The 16,474-nt window shown below is 38.4% G+C and overlaps 2 protein-coding genes across 2 annotated transcripts in view; one reads left to right on the forward strand and one right to left on the reverse strand.

Moving 5' to 3' along the window:
• The window catches only part of LOC126375406 (neurobeachin), a gene marked incomplete at its 3' end in the record, with an annotated part of 592,334 nt that overhangs the window by 106,982 nt on the left and 468,878 nt on the right, over nt 1–16,474 (reverse strand). The window lies entirely within an intron of this gene.
• On the forward strand, nt 1,463–3,003 carry LOC126375699 (protein mab-21). The gene has a single exon (XM_050022795.1). The coding sequence runs from the start codon at nt 1,512–1,514 to the stop codon at nt 2,607–2,609; it is 1,098 nt and encodes a 365-aa protein (XP_049878752.1). The 5' UTR covers nt 1,463–1,511; the 3' UTR covers nt 2,610–3,003.

Here is a 16,474-nt window from a genome sequence, read left to right on the forward strand (position 1 = left end):
CATTTCCTTTTAATCTTCAACTCATTTACAACGGAACATAAACCAGAATTCTCGCAATCATAACTGTCCTGTCCACTTCCTAAAGGTATAAACAAAATGTCCTTTTCCCCCCGAGCTACCAGGGGCGCATGAGTTTGTAGACAGTAGTCGTAAATCTTGTAAGGTTCGTCCATCCATCACGGACGTCGCGCCATCCATCCGCACCGAAATAGTCCCGAGTATTCTCACCTAAGAAGGAATATACCTACTAGGAGCGCATACCCGATCAGGATTTATAAAGCACGCTTTAAGATGTTTTAAATAAAGCATTATTGGGCTCGGTCGGGTCTTAATTTAGAACGCTGTGCTGGTCTGGAGCTCGCATACTTGTGTTTATGTTAATTGTGTGTAGTTTGTCTTGTTTGTGCATATTCATTACAAAAAGCTAGCGTGTGTAGGAACAGTAGATAGTAAATAAGTGTATTCTACTCATTAGTAAGCAAGTCATTTGCTATTAGGTAGTATTATGGTCAAACACGTACCTACTTTGAATATCTAAGTCTAAAGTATCTACATAAATAGCCTATATACGTACAAGTCGTCTTACTGCCGAGCAAACTCCACTCTTCGAAGATGCTCTTTAGGCTTCATTTTGCTGTATACGCACCTAAATGTTAGTCACGACCTAATTTGGAATAATCATGCTTAATTGCATAGCTTATTAGGCTTATGAAAGACTCCAATTCACACTAGATGTTATGAAGTTTCGAAATGTACCTAAAAACCTGCTATGCTACATACCTAGCTATATTTAAGTCTCATGTAATAGGGACCGAGCCACAACACCTACAACTAAATAGTCCTACTAGGTACCTACTTAATAAAGATGTTGTAAGTGACATTACCCCAAACCTTGGCCAGATAGAGCTACAAATAAAAAAAATCAGTTTTGGTTCTTAAAAAATCAGGTACAAATGTGTAGCTGTTATAAGTTTTATAAATATACATTAATTTAATGGTCAGCTCCAAAAGTTTATCTCTACAACTTTTAATCTTGTTAAGTTAACATGTTTAAAGAATACGAAATTACATTCGAGATTATGAAATTACGTTTACTCGAATAAAACAGAATCGTAATTGTCGTTCGGAATTAAATCATTAGTCGCGTACTCCGTGTAATCTAAGTAACCCACAAAAATGTGGTCGTTAACTGCTGCCACGGCTACCGAATTAACGAGCGCCGCGCTAAAACAATCATGTGATTACACAGCAATACCTACACCCGGGGGGCGGGGCATACCCTACGATCAATACTTCCAACCAACTCCACCACCGACCACGTAAAACTATACATTTCCCCCTCGAACGCAAGCGAAACTCCCACGAGAGCGAGCGAGACGCAACACGGCGTTACTATTCGCCAGTCAATGTCCCCTGGGCGTAACTACGTTGGCATGAGCCGCGACTCAGTCGGCAACTGACACCGCGCGCGCGCACTCGCCGCGTCATGCTCGCGTAGCTCCACCGCCAACATGCTCGTGCCTCCTGAGATGATGGCGGCCCAATCCAAGCTCGTCTACCAAATGAACAAGTACTACAACGAGCGGGTCGCCAACAGGAAGGCTCAGATCGCCAAGACGATACACGAGGTCTGCCGGATCGTGCAGGATGTGCTCAAAGAGGTGGAACTTCAGGAGCCGAGGTTCATCTCCTCGCTCACGGATTATAACGGAAGATTTGACGGGTTGGAAGTGGTGTCGCCGCACGAGTTTGAGATTGTGATCTATTTGAATCAGATGGGAGTGCTGAACTTTGTGGACGACGGGTCTCTACCGGGGTGCGCCGTGTTGAAGCTGAGCGACGGCAGGAAGCGCTCCATGTCGCTGTGGGTGGAGTTCATCACCGCCTCCGGGTACCTCTCCGCCAGGAAGATCCGCTCGCGGTTCCAGACCCTCGTGGCGCAGGCCTGCGACAAGTGTTCCTACAGAGATTGTGTCAAAATGATCGCCGAAACCACCGAAGTCAAGTTGCGGATCAGAGAAAGGTACATCGTCCAGATAACGCCGGCGTTCAAATGCGCCGGTCTGTGGCCACGGTCGGCCGCTCACTGGCCGCTGCCGGCCATACCCTGGCCTCATCCGAACATAGTGGCCGAAGTGAAAACTGAAGGTTTTGATCTCTTATCAAAAGAATGCCTCGCTTTACAAGGCAAGAACTCTGCGATGGAAGGCGACGCCTGGGTGTTAAGTTTCTTCGAAGCGGAGAACCGCTTGCTACAAGGTGGCTGTCGGAGAAAATGCTTGAGTATACTGAAAACGATCAGAGATCGGCATCTGGACTTGCCTGGCAATCCTGTGACGTGTTATCATATGAAGACGCTTTTGCTCTACGAATGCGAGAAGCATCCGAGAGAGCACGAGTGGGACGAGGGCGCGATTGGTGACAGGATAAATGGGATCTTCCTGCAGCTGATATCCTCGCTGCAGTGTCGCCGCTGCCCGCACTACTTCCTGCCGCACGTGGACTTGTTCAAAGGCAAGTCTCCGACGGCCCTCGAGAACGCCGCCAAGCAAGTGTGGAGGCTCACCAGAGAGATGCTCACGAATTCCAGAGCATTCGAGAAGCTATGAACTGTTCTAGGACTTGTGTAATATAATTTAGCTATGTTGTCTCGCAGTGAGTTACGTGAAGTGAATTAGATATAATCTACATCCTCGAGTCATTTTAGTAGGTTTAGATGTTGCAATTCCATGTGAGTTCGCGTTCGGTATACGATGACTTGTGACGCAACGAAGTATACGCGATTTTGTTTTCGTGAAATTTTTCGAAAATTCCGCTCGGATTGAACTGACTGTAAGTAGAAGTGATACTTAACGTATAGTAGGTATCTTTTCGAACATTGTTTTGTGATATACTGTAAATAGCTTACTTGTTGTACAATTTTAGTGATATTTAATTTAAAAGAAACACCGTGTATTTATTTGACTGAAATCTTTTAAAGTAGGCGTATATAGTAATATACAGTTACAATAAATAATATGAAATTATAAATCTGTTTTTTATGAATGACTAACCTGCCGGGTTCTTCTCCGATTACACATAAGAATATACTACAAATGCGTTAATACTTTTCTTCTACAAGGAAAGGCACTTTCTCTCACCGTGAAAATCACAAAACAGACCGAAAACGTAGGTAGGTACGCAGTGCGCGAAAGTTCAATACTACTTACCTGTCAAACGTTTATCTATTTAACTTATGTAAAGCGAAATTAATTTCACTTGAATAAATCACAAATCGTCTTCAAAATATAACGCTAACAATTTTCAAAGTAGGTTGAAACCGTTGACAGAGCCCGCCGCGATTTTCGCAATACTTTCCTTCGTATAATACAGACAAACGTAAAAGGAAAAATAAAGTAAATACCTTCTTTAGTTCGTCTTCTTACAGGCTACTTTATAATATACTTCAAAACACAATAGGTAGATAGGTATAATGCCTCAAGACAAGTAATAATACCGAGGGTCTTACGTTGTGTGGGCCCGCGACGAGCGGTGTCGGGTTGCATAGGCCGATATTTTACATGTCGAGAACTGTTTAACACACGCCAGCATTATAGGATTCTCAGAACGCTATCTCTTTGTTTGCCATAGGTAGGTTTAAAAAAGGAAATGTGTACGTTCGAAATTTGAAATGATTTAAAGAAAATAATTGGTCTCTAAAAAGTTAATAGGTGTGACGTTTTTCAACAAATCGGGTCGTTTTTTTAAACTTTTTAGGTACTGCCTTATCTAATGAATTAATACTTTTTAAAACGAAAGTGAAAACGAATGTTCTCTTTGGAGTTTCTATGGAAATACTGTCCTGTGACGTCATCAATAAAAGCGGTCAAACGTCTTACTCATTGTTATTTAATTCATAAATAAAAACCGAAAATAAGTCGATAAGTAAATAATGCCTACTCCACTCCAATCTCATCAGTCATCCCGTGATCATGGCACTTGCAACAGTGTCGAAATATCGGGAGTCTCATATCCCTACTTTAAACGCGGTAAGAACCCGTTATTATGTGTTTTAATTAAGTAAAATGAGATTGATTTTTGATCACATTAGACTGGCTTCTATTTCTAAATTAGGATTTTATAATTTATCTTTGAGCCAGTAATACCGAATTAGCAAACTCTTTATTACTCATAGATTGACATTTTTAAAAAGAAAATCTTAAACTTGATGCTTTTTCATATCTCACGACATTTCTTAGATAATCGACTTAATAAGCAACTTAGTATAGTGACCTATACTATTTGATATCTCGCGGACCTGCCTACTCCAAAAGGGACTAAAGACGTGTGTTTATATGCATGCCTATAATAACAATATTATTCTGGTATATTTTATTGTATTCTATTAATTCAGAAATCTAAAGAGCTCATGTAAATAGTAACCATATTTTGTACAACTTTGTAACCAATATCCGACGGAAAGTTTTATAAATGTCTTAAGATAAGTCCTTAGACATTTTCACGTTGCTATGCTCGTATGGATGTGGCGTGATGTTGGAAAACAACCGTTCAATTATTCACGGACTTAATAATATATTATTAAAAAAATGTGGTAGTCAAACTCGAAAACAAATTCGAAAAACATTTGTTCTTACAGTGAAAGACGAGCGTTCTTCTAAGGGTTACCAAGGCGTCGCGTCGGTAGAATATTTTATCGATTCTGCTTCTCACCACCCGAATCCCCTGGTACTTGCAGCTTCCGAATACGCGCGAATTATATCGAGAGCTTTGACCAATAACCGTGCTACCTCTGTCCATGACAATGGTGCATCTTGGTGCCACTTTTTTAATGTCGGGCCAGCGTTATTCGGATCACACTGTTAGCCGGCGTACCACCCAAATCCCCTAGACGCTACTGAAAAGTATTGGCGTCGGAAGGACGTAATATACGGACTAATTACTCTAGTCATAGAGGCAGCCAATCAGCTCGCGACAAAAACTTCAGGACCCCGATACCGACCCCGCCGGAGTTCTCATACTCAGACGACGCCCTGAGCCGATGTTCGCGCTTAACTGGGCATCCTCAGGCCTGTTGTCTTAAATTTTCAACCGGGTGAGAGTCCTTAGCGCTCCCCATTTGTCCGGCTAAGTAGTTAATGCCATCTGCGGCAAATCTACAATAAGTTATGTCAAAAAAAAAATGATTTCTAATACTTTCTATGTCTGAATATTTATTACTTTTCCAATGAGAAATTGATTGTTCAGTCGGGTAATAGAATAATACCAATTGACCTTTAAGCTATATGAATGTATAATAATTAATCATAAATGTAGCCCTGTCAAACATGATAGACTAATTATAGGCGATGGGCTGGACCTGTCATATACACAGGTCATAGTTATTTATTCTTGTTAGCTCGCCAAAAGACATAGAAGAAAATTGAATGAAAACGTCTGACTACCGCGGCCATTGAACTGGGTAACAACATAACATAAGCTCCCAACATTTCCCAATTAGGGTAGACAGAGGTACGGTCACGAGTACTAATATGTCTATACTTTGAAACCATGTCACATAAACTTTTTTGACAAATTAAACCGTAAGTCTCATTAAATGTCAAATATGATAGTGCGAAAAGGTTCTAAAGTGGGTACATGATATTGCTTATGATAGTACATGCATCGCGATGAACTAAGTACCCACACCTCCACGTCTAGCTTTCTGTTAGACCAACGTGATAGAACTGAATAAACAACAACTGAACAAGAACGCATCTGTGTGTGTGATGTCTGACGTCCATATGATTGAAGACTAAAGCAAGACCGGGGGGTGAGGTAAACCTAGCTCAGCCGCTGGTGGGGAGCGGAGAGTTGCCGTTCTATACGTAGTAATATTAATTCAAATTCAAATTCAAAAATATCTTTATTCAGTAGGTAACATAGTTACACTTTGAATCGTCAATGTAATACCATGAATAAGATTTCCTTAGCGTGTCTTAGAAATATAAATGAACTGTCTTACACTACCGGGTCGTCATCCTATATCCCTTTTGACTACACCACATGTTTTCATGTTTTTGTTCTTGCGATGGATGTACCTCTGACTGCCCCCATTGGGATATTAGCTGTTGTTAACGTTTTAGCAGTAAATTTCCAAGTGTGCAAAATTATAACTTACATCATATATACAGCAAAGTAGATAATATAAAGGTTTATTGCACTAATATATGTATATTTTCGTTTGAGGAGCTCGGTGGCGCAGCGGTAAATGCGCTCGGTCTGCGATTATTGAAGTTAAGCAACTTTCGCAAAGGCCGGTCATAGGATGGGTGACCACAAAAAAAGTTTTCATCTCGAGCTCCTCCGTGCTTCAGAAGGCACGTTTAGCCGTTGGTCCCGGCTGGATTAGCAGTCGTTAATAACCACCAATCCGCACTGGGCCCGCGTGATGGTTTAAGGCCCGATCTCCCTATCCATCCATAGGGAAGGCCCGTGCCCCAGCAGTGGGGACGTTAATGGGCTGGTGATGATGAGATAATATAGAGGTTTACTGCACCAATATATGTATATTTTCGTTTTAATGAACTTCGTGCGCATGATTCTATTAAGAGATATAAACTTGGGCCTGTAATTAAAGTTCCCATTATTGTTGAAGTTTCGCAATCGAAGCACTTTATTGAAAGAACTAAAATGCATTAAAAGGCAAAAATTATGACTAGATCCTCCCTCTATGAATGCAAAGTGCTAGTAAATATGTTACTAAAAATTCATATTATGATAAAAACTATCGATTGATGAATAGATTATTATTTTCTTTATCACGTGCCGCCGGAGTGTATGTTATTAACATCCCGTTATCAATTATCACATTTTACGAGTTCATGTAAATGGTGTACTTATAGTATCATAAAGTGTATGAAAGCGTGAAATAATCCTTTCAACGTGTTACCCACGGAATAAAAAAAAGAGGTTGGAAAAGCCCTACCACGCATTTTGCATGAGAACCGCTGTCGCCGGTTTAACCCCACTCTCTTTTACTACGACTCCTGCAGATAGATAATGTATTTAACGTCCAAATTTATGATACACCTATCGGTGATTCAATCTGTTAAAAAAAGAGTATCGACCATCGATATAACATTTAAAATAAGAACCCAAAACTAAACAGAACAAACGGAAAAATATCCAAATCGAGATAACGCCGTAAAAGCAGTAAACACATACAATAAAGTCCATAAACTAAACCATCGACATGTCACGCTACTTCCAAAAAAAGTGAGAAACAAAGTGACCAACTATGGGAATAGGGACCTTATCACAATGCGATTCGATATTACATTGATCTGCGATATCGTAAGGTTGTTGCCAGTATGACATAATGTAACAAGTGTTCGACGTTTGAATTTTTTTGATGACGTCATAACTTGTTTCTGTCACATGTAATAGGTGTCCATGTATTGCCATTATCCGGGCACAAATCCTGGAAAACAAGTGATATCATTATCTACGATCCAAACATGACACTGTAAAAATTACCTAGAAAAGATGAAACATGGATTCAACGTCTTTCTTTACTTTCTTCTACCAGTATGTTAGATGGTATTTCAAACTCATTTTATTTGTAGTTCTAAGGAATTTTCTCCCACAATTTTGGTTCCTATAATACACACACATACACACACACACACAAAAACACACATACACACACACACACACACACAACACACACACACAACACACACACACACTCACACATACATACACACACAACACACATCTTTGTTTGTTGTATCTTTATTTTATTTTATTTTTTCATTTTTCATTTTAATTTTACCATAGTTATTAAGTAAAAAGTATATTATTGTACCTCAAATATTAATGAAGTATGTCAATTTGGGAAGACACTGGCTCCTGAAATACAGTTAAACTAGTGTAGGAGCCAGGGCCTAATTTATAATTGTTACTTGTTTGTTGTACTGAATAAACTTTCTTTCTTTCTTCTTTCAACGTCAATGTCGAATTCTATGGTTTAGGACCTGAGCCGGGGTTCGAATTTGTGACGACTTTCATACATGTTTTGATGTACCTATAGTAAAAAGGATATCTAGGTTGTCATGTAGCTACAATAAAGCAACTATAAGGAGGGTATAAGGTTAATTGCCCTTATAATCTGCGCCCTCAACCTCCCTATTAGTGATAAATATGTCTCTTGTAAGAGTATTGTTTTTGGCATTTTTTTTTTTGACGTGACTTATTGTAGATTTGCCGCAGATGGCATTAACTACTTGGCCGGACAAATGGGGAGCGCTGAAGGCTCTCACCCATTGTTTTTGGCAATATAGGCCACTATAAGAGGAATTTTTGTTATACCTAACATATTATATACATAACATAACAAATTTTTGCTTCTATGCTGTTCTGGGAGCAAATAGAAAACATAGAAAACGTTCAGCTGCTTGTCTTCCCGGGCATGTCGTAAAAACCGACAGAGGGATTGTGTCCTCTTAACATGATGGACTAATGTTATGGGCGATAGGCTGATCCCTTATCACAATGAGGTTCATCATATCCAGTTTACGACATCGCATCAACAGTGGCTGTTGTTTTTGATTACTTGTGGCTCTGCCCACCCCATTAGGGATTACGGGCGTGAGTTTATGTATGTATGTATAAATAAATATTTAGTCTTTTTATATCAATTGTTTCGATATCACACGAATTGCGTCGCGCTGTGAGGATAGTCTCTTAAACTATAAAGTAGGTACGTCGCACCAAATCGGACCACAATTAACGTGGGCCCAGTGACATTACTGAGAAACTCCTACGCAGTCTTTGTCTTTATTTAAAAGGGACGTAAAAAAGACAGTTTAATGCGACAATTTGTGGTCACACTACAATGTTACTTTTGTATAACTTTAAGAATAATCGTGTTTGGTTTTACGCACGCATTGTACGGCCACGAGCATTAATATGTATACACTTTGGTACCATGTCACATTACCTTTTTTGACAAATTGAATTGTAAGTCTCACTAAATGTCAAATATGTTAGTGCGACAGAGTCCTAAAGTGGGTACATTATATTGCTCATGACTGTACTAGCAAAAAACATAAAATTTTTGAGCATAAAAAATATTACGGCATGACATAAACACGGCTGTAGCATTAATAATAATAATACTACGTATAGACCGGCAACTCTCCGGCCCGCACCCCCTCTGGCTCATAATGTAGTCTAAATGGTTGTAAGCCGCTAAGGAGTAAGACAGAGCGCATGCGATCTGTTTCGCTCACACTTACGGGTTAAGGTACACCGTAAGAAAGAGATTTTTGTATGGAGTGTCCGTGGTGTGACTGTAAATCCCTTTCGGGTTAGGTAGACTCATACATAATCCGTGACAAAACATCTTGTCGGCTGCATTGACATTAATCGATTTTTATGATTTGTGATCGATTTTACTGAAGCGATAGACTTATTGTAGGATTGTTTGATATCTAGTGAATACTGAATAGTGAATACCATAGTAATCACTACTTGACCGAAATCGCATTACGAAGAAATAAAAAAAAAACATCTTAATTATAATTTATTATCTTCAAATATGGACTCGTTGATGTCTTTTGTATGCAAATATTACTTCTCTTAGTCTTTCTAAATATAAAATTCGTTTATATTTTTAATTGAGTTTTTATTATCTAAATCGCACAATTCACATTAAATAGGCAATTCAGCATGGTTTAGTACCAAATTGCTTTCCGTCAAAAAAAGAACATCTCGTTAATATTCTGTCTAAAAAATAGACGAAATGACAATTGTTCTAAAAAGTAATATTGACATATAATTCTAATATTCAAATATACATCGTGTGAGGTCGCTATGAATCAATACTACCCATTCGACTACTGATACAAAATCAAATCCACAAACTCACAGGCCTAAACGGGTTTTCTTCCCAAAAATATCTCTAACCGGTATCAGTTACGCAGGCAAATAAACATTTCTTTAGTTTTTATGTGATTTATTGTAATTTATATGACAAATGGTTCATAAATATAAATATGGGCGGACACAACGCGTAGTGTTATTGAATAACAGACAAATTATAGTCATAATGAGCGGTGAAACGGGGCGGGAGGGCCGGCGCGGGCTAATACAAATTAAATATTGAGAAATGGGAACGTTCTTGTCATTAATATAGGGTTCTGTAAGAATAAACCATTTAGACTTTATATTCAGATATAAATAATTAAAAAAAAGGAAAAAATAATTTAAAAAAGTACATGAATTTGTATATACAAGGTATTACTGACATCGTAACGAATACTGAGGGGGAGGGATTCTCTTAAAATGCATAAATGTTTTTGTTATAATTTTAATTATCATAATCCTTTTTGCATAATGTTTTTTAGCATAATAGTACTTTCCCATAATAATATCTAGGAATACTGGTTTTTAGGTATAACTTATTTTTGGATTAATATTTGTTGGTATAATTTTGATTCGCATATAAGGTATCCATAATTCTTTTTTAGAATAATAGTGTTTTGTCATAATTTTTAGAAGGCATAACAGTAGATCAGGGTACGGCGGGGGTGGCCCTTGGGAAAAGTATACTGAATGATGACCAACAGCAAGATGAAATAGTGTCAAAAAATATAAAAGTAACAATCATGAACCAAATACAAAAGTAAGTTTCGAAAATGTTCAAAGTTGCGGCAACTTTTCTTATTCGGAGTATAGTTTTTATGCTTATAATAATTATGCTTATATATTAATAATTATACTTATAGTAGTTATGAGTTTCAAAATTATGCTTAAAAAGTTATGACAAATTAATACTATGCGTAACTAATAATAGGACAAGTAACAGTATGCCATGGTAAATTACATAAAAATGAGTAAAAGTAGAAAACCTGAGGGGGATGATTCAGACCACATAGGTTAAACAGAACGCTCTGTGAGGTGTGGGTACTGGGTTGTGCCTGGGAGAATAAAATAGTCATCATTTATACCCAAAAACAAAAATAAGAGATGCATATTGTTTTAAGTTTACGCGGTTATTATCATAATTAAAGCACATAATAACGGGTTCTTACCGCGTTTAAATGGGGATATGAGACTCCCGATATTTCGACACTGTTGCAAGTGCCATGATCACGGGATGGTCAGTCATCCCGTGATCATGGCACTTGCAACAGTGTCGAAATATCGGGAGTCTCATATCCCTACTTTAAACGCGGTAAGAACCCGTTATTATGTGTTTTAATTAAGTAAAATGAGATTGATTTTTGATCACATTAGACTGGCTTCTATTTCTAAATTAGCATTTTATAATTTATCTTTGAGCCAGTAATACCCAATTAGCAAACTCTTTATTACTCACACATTGACATTTTTAAAAGAAAGTCTTAAACTTGATGCTTTTTCATATCTCACGACATTTCTTAGATAATCGACTTAATAAGCAACTTAGTATAGTGACCTATACTATTTGATATCTCGCGGACCTGCCTACTCCAAATGATGGATGACTGATCATCCCGTGATCATGGCACTTGCAACAGTGTCGAAATATCGGGAGTCTCATATCCCCATTTAAACGCGGTAAGAACCCGTTATTATGTGCTTTAATTAAGAGATGCATATGCCTGTTATCCACTTAATTAGGAGGTTATAGGGAGGAAAATCTGTACAGCTCCATCTATATTGTATTTGATGAACGTAGCCTGCCCTCATTGGGATTTAGGTAGTCATGAGCTTACGTTATGTTGAATTTAATTTGACAGAATCATCTCAGGCCTCCACATCTTTATCAGATGATTCAAACAGCGTTTCTGTGGCAGCTTTTAAAATGGCTGTAAACTCCAATGCGAAAGCGACAGTAGCGGCCGCACGACTGGCATTGTAGTTGAGGGTTACTAGATGGTACAGGTGGTAAATCGGCCCTCTCACTTCTGTGTCGCCTCTCGCGCTTGTCGGCTAGATTCTGGAACCAGGTTTTATCGTGTGCTTTGCACCCATCGGCCAAAGGCGTCCTCTACTTATTCCGGTCACTGGCCAGGTCCTCCCATTTATCGGGGCTGATCTTAAAAGCAAGCATGTCACGCTTTGTGCAGTCTTTAAATCGCAACAACGGCCTTCCCACCTTTCTTTTTGCAAAGGCAACTTCGCTCAACAGGGTACGTCGTGGTAAGCGGGTGGCGTCCATTCGATGCACATGCCCCAGCCACCGCAATCTTCGCTGTTTAAGCATCGCGGTGATACTGGGAAGCTGTGCAATTTGACAGAATATGTATCTTTTTATTCAAGTGTTTTCCCATCACACAAAGGATCCCCAAACTGTCTGCTACTCGACCGTTTGAGAGGCTGTTATTACCGCGTGTTTGTTGAGCGTTTTTTTTCACGCCGCGGGCGGACCGCTAGGCCTCCCAATACGTTGCACAATAAAAAAAATATTACAATTAAAACAAGCGTTTGATACCGTAACGTGTTATTTTAAAGTTTTAAATACAGAGGGAATTAATTGTAATACCGATTTTTTTTAAAAGTTTATGTTGAGAGGGTTTTTGTTTTTAATAAATCTTTTTGATGGTTGATATCCTACATCACCGCTTTGGGAAGGATTATACACTGTATAATCTTCGAAGTTACTATTTACCCGACTTCAAAAAAAAAGGTTATTTATTTCTTAGACCTATTGTTATGGTAACATTAGGAAGCTTAAGACATTTTACATAGGTACGGCATGCATCAAGGAAGTGCAGTTTTCACAAACACAGTTAATTCGACCATTATAGACGGCGATACGGCTCACCACATATCACGTTGGTATAACAGAAAGCTCGGTGAGGCGTGGGTACTTAGTTCATCTTCCGATGGATGTATCATAGATCCATTGACCTCTCACACCATGAGGGGCTGGCTGGAAGAAATCTTTTAAACCTTTAACAATAAGCCAATTATAGGTTTTCGCAAGTAACAACTGAATATCTGTATGAGATGAAAACAGCAAACTCGCCAAAAAAATTCACGCCCTACCATTTGGAACCAGCTTAGACTACTCAGACCAGAACTCAGCTGGTGCCTAATATCTTTAGGTCTAATATTAAACAGATCCAAATCTGTATCACGTGACAATTCAATGAAAGATTTACTAGCTCTGCATATATAAGAATTTCGACGGTAATTAGTTGTAACAATGGGAAGGAACAAAGGCCTTAAGAAAACCTAACCTTTAAGACCTTTAAAACCCAGTTTTTTTTTCATTATTGACTATATTCATCATCATCATCAGCCCATTAACGTCCCCACTGCTGGGGCACGGGCTTCCCTATGGATGGATAGGGAGATCGGGCCTTAAACCATCACGCGGGTCCAGTGCGGATTGATGGTTATTAACGACTGCTAATGCAGCCGGGACCACCGGCTTAACGTGCCTTCCGAAGCACGGAGGAGCTCGAGATGAAAACTTTATTTTTGTGGTCACCCATCCTATGACCAGCCTTTGCGAAAGTTGTTTAACTTCAACAATCGCAGACCGAGCGCGTTTACCTCAATTAATTGAGTATATTAATGTGCATAATTTATAAGGAGTTTAATATCTCTGATTTCAATTAGGATATAGTCGTGAGCTTATGTTATTGATAATAAGCATGATTGACAACCAATCGTCCCCATCACAACTCCTCATGAGGCCATGAGTCACCGACATCAAGTACTGTAAGTGACTATCCAATAGCGTCTGCGCAAATGGCATATAATCGCCGTCTGTAAGTAAACTGCCTATTATGAGCCTTGTACGGTTAGCAGCTAAAAAAAATATATTTTTTTCTTCGAAGAGAATTTTTTTTTATAAATGTTGGGGAAACATCTTCTATTGCGTGGGTTGTAAGGTGGATCACAAATCTCAACAATTCCGTCGCAAAGTTTCTATTGAGCCGAAATACGTCCTTTACATAGCGACTACTTACTTGAATCAGTAAGTAGTAGCCTCCCGGTTTTACGTGCCTTCCGAAGCACGGATCATCTTACTTTAGGACAAACGGGTGATTAGCGTGTAACGTGCTTCTTAAACTACATCGCTGCTTAAGACCAGACTGGATCGTGGTCAAACGCATTCAAATCTCTTAATTAAAATAAGGATCAGAAACTGATTTGTATGATATGTGCCTACCGGGATTCAAGCCCGTGAGCCTAATGCTCAACCACTGGACCACGGAAGCCTCGGAGGAGGAGGTGCAATTAAGAAGGTGCAGAAACATAAAACAATACAACATAAACAAATAGAAAATAAAACTAAAGTACAAAATGCGAAGAATACAACTATCTAGATAACACTTTTTTTGACGTGACTTATTGTAGATTTGCCGCAGATGGCATTAACTACTTGGCCGGACAAATGGGGAGCGCTGAAGGTTAGTATTAGGTTAGTATTTGCTTTCAGAGTTATCTAGAGTTTGAATTCGAGTTATTTGAGTTCGGATGAGAACCCGGTACAACGATTAAATCTCTAGATAACTCTGAACCCAAATACTATGTTTATTTCTATAGCTTTATTTTTTTGCAATAAAACGAACATTCCCATTTCCCCCAGGCATATTAATTATTCAAATAAGAAATGTGAAGCAGCTTTACCGAAGACTAAAGTCCTTTCTTTACTGACCGTCCGTTTAGCGATCGATCGTTACAGGAGTCGAACTGTGACCAATATACTGGACTGTTTGACTTTAGATCAATTTAGTGAATTGGTTATTTGGTTCAACTATTTATAAAGCTTTATCGAGATACCCTACTTAGAATTGAGTAGTTTCTTAGGTCAAAGATAAATTATTACACATTAATGTTTGTACATAAATTCACGCCTATTTCCCACCGGGGTAAGCAGAGACTATGGAATTGGTTCATCATCTGCTTCGATCCTGACATAAGTACTTCTCTTGCTTCCTCCACATTCATTAATCATTATGAAATTATGATTTTACTAAAATAAAGACAAATCTAAAGCTGTCAAGAAACGCTTTCGTTTTTCTATTTAACTTATTAATGAATTTTGATAAAGAAAAGTGTTATATAATAAGTGTGACATATTGTCAAGTTTTTCTTTGACGGAACGTAACTAGGGATCTCAAAGTGATTTTTGTGAAATCCCCACCGGGATTCGAATCCGGGGCCTCCGAATCGTGAGCTCAGCGCTCAACCACTGGACCACAGAGGCCGTTCATAATACTAATCATATGTTAGTAATAAACTATGTTAGGTATCATCATAATCATTTTACTGCCGCACAATAATAGTATTTCACTTATGAAATTAATTTGATAGTCGAGGCATGTACCGTGGAGTCATTAGCCACATCAGAACATAACTCAGTGACTGTATCTTTTACAGAACATTTTTTTATACTAGCCTTAGTCCGCGGTTTCGCATGTGTAGTTTCATAATAATAACATGAAATGAAATGAAATGAAATATATTTAAATATATATATATATATATATATATATTTTAAATATTTTTTTTTTTGTTTTTTTTTTTAACATGACAGCAACACGCCTGTATCTCCCGAAATATAAACCAACACCCCATTTATATACGGCGATACAGTTCACCACCGATCACGTCGGTCTAACAGAGAGTGGTGAGGCGCAGGTACATAGTTCATCTTGCGATAGATGTACCTCTGACTACCCCAAATGGGGTATAGTCGTGAGCGTTTGTTATTTTCATATCAGGTATGTTAATAAAGGGTGTTAGTGACATCGTAACGAAAACTTTGAGGGATGATTCAGACCATGATTCTGATTTGATTTCAATTGGAATTTTAGTCGCAAAAGTATGGAACTGAAAATCACTAAAATTTTCACGAATTTTCCGACAGGAAATTCCACTCATGATATCAACTCAGAATCATAGTCTGAATCATCTCCCTCAGTATTTGTTACGGTGTCACTAACACCCATACGTACTTGTATGGCTACCTGTTCCTACTTTTACGAGTTGTAAGTGACATCATAACAAATACTGAGGGGGACGATTCAGGTCATTGTTCTGAATTAATATTAAATGGAATTTTCCATCGCAAAAGTATAGTATTGGAAATAATAAAAAAAAAACATGAATTTTGCGACGGAAAATTCCATTTGATATTAACCCGGAATTATAGTACAAATACAAATTGATTTATTTGTGAAACACAGTCTGAATCATTCCCCTCAGTATTCGTTACGATGTCACTAACACCCTGTATAATAAATTTTGGAATATAACTAAGTTCTTTCAATGCCTGAGAAGCACTATCCGGGACAAACAGACACTCTATACTTGTAGCAGAATTTTAGATACGGCTAGTATGGAAATCCACAGTCATTGTGTTAAATATTAGTATGCGGTTGAGTCGCCGTATGGCGCCTCGTACTATAATATATTCTTATAATAACCCGCCCGTCCCGTTAGTATGTGGTTGATCACATTCACACATTTATGGGAATGTTATTTT

This window comes from Pectinophora gossypiella, chromosome 19 (genome assembly GCF_024362695.1).
Source record: "Pectinophora gossypiella chromosome 19, ilPecGoss1.1, whole genome shotgun sequence".
Lineage (NCBI taxonomy): Eukaryota > Metazoa > Arthropoda > Insecta > Lepidoptera > Gelechiidae > Pectinophora > Pectinophora gossypiella.

What these genes read in the sequence shown, in the direction of transcription:
- LOC126375699 (XM_050022795.1), top strand. Translation starts at nt 1,512, where the DNA reads ATGCTCGTGCCTCCTGAGATGATGGCGGCCCAATCCAAGCTCGTCTAC.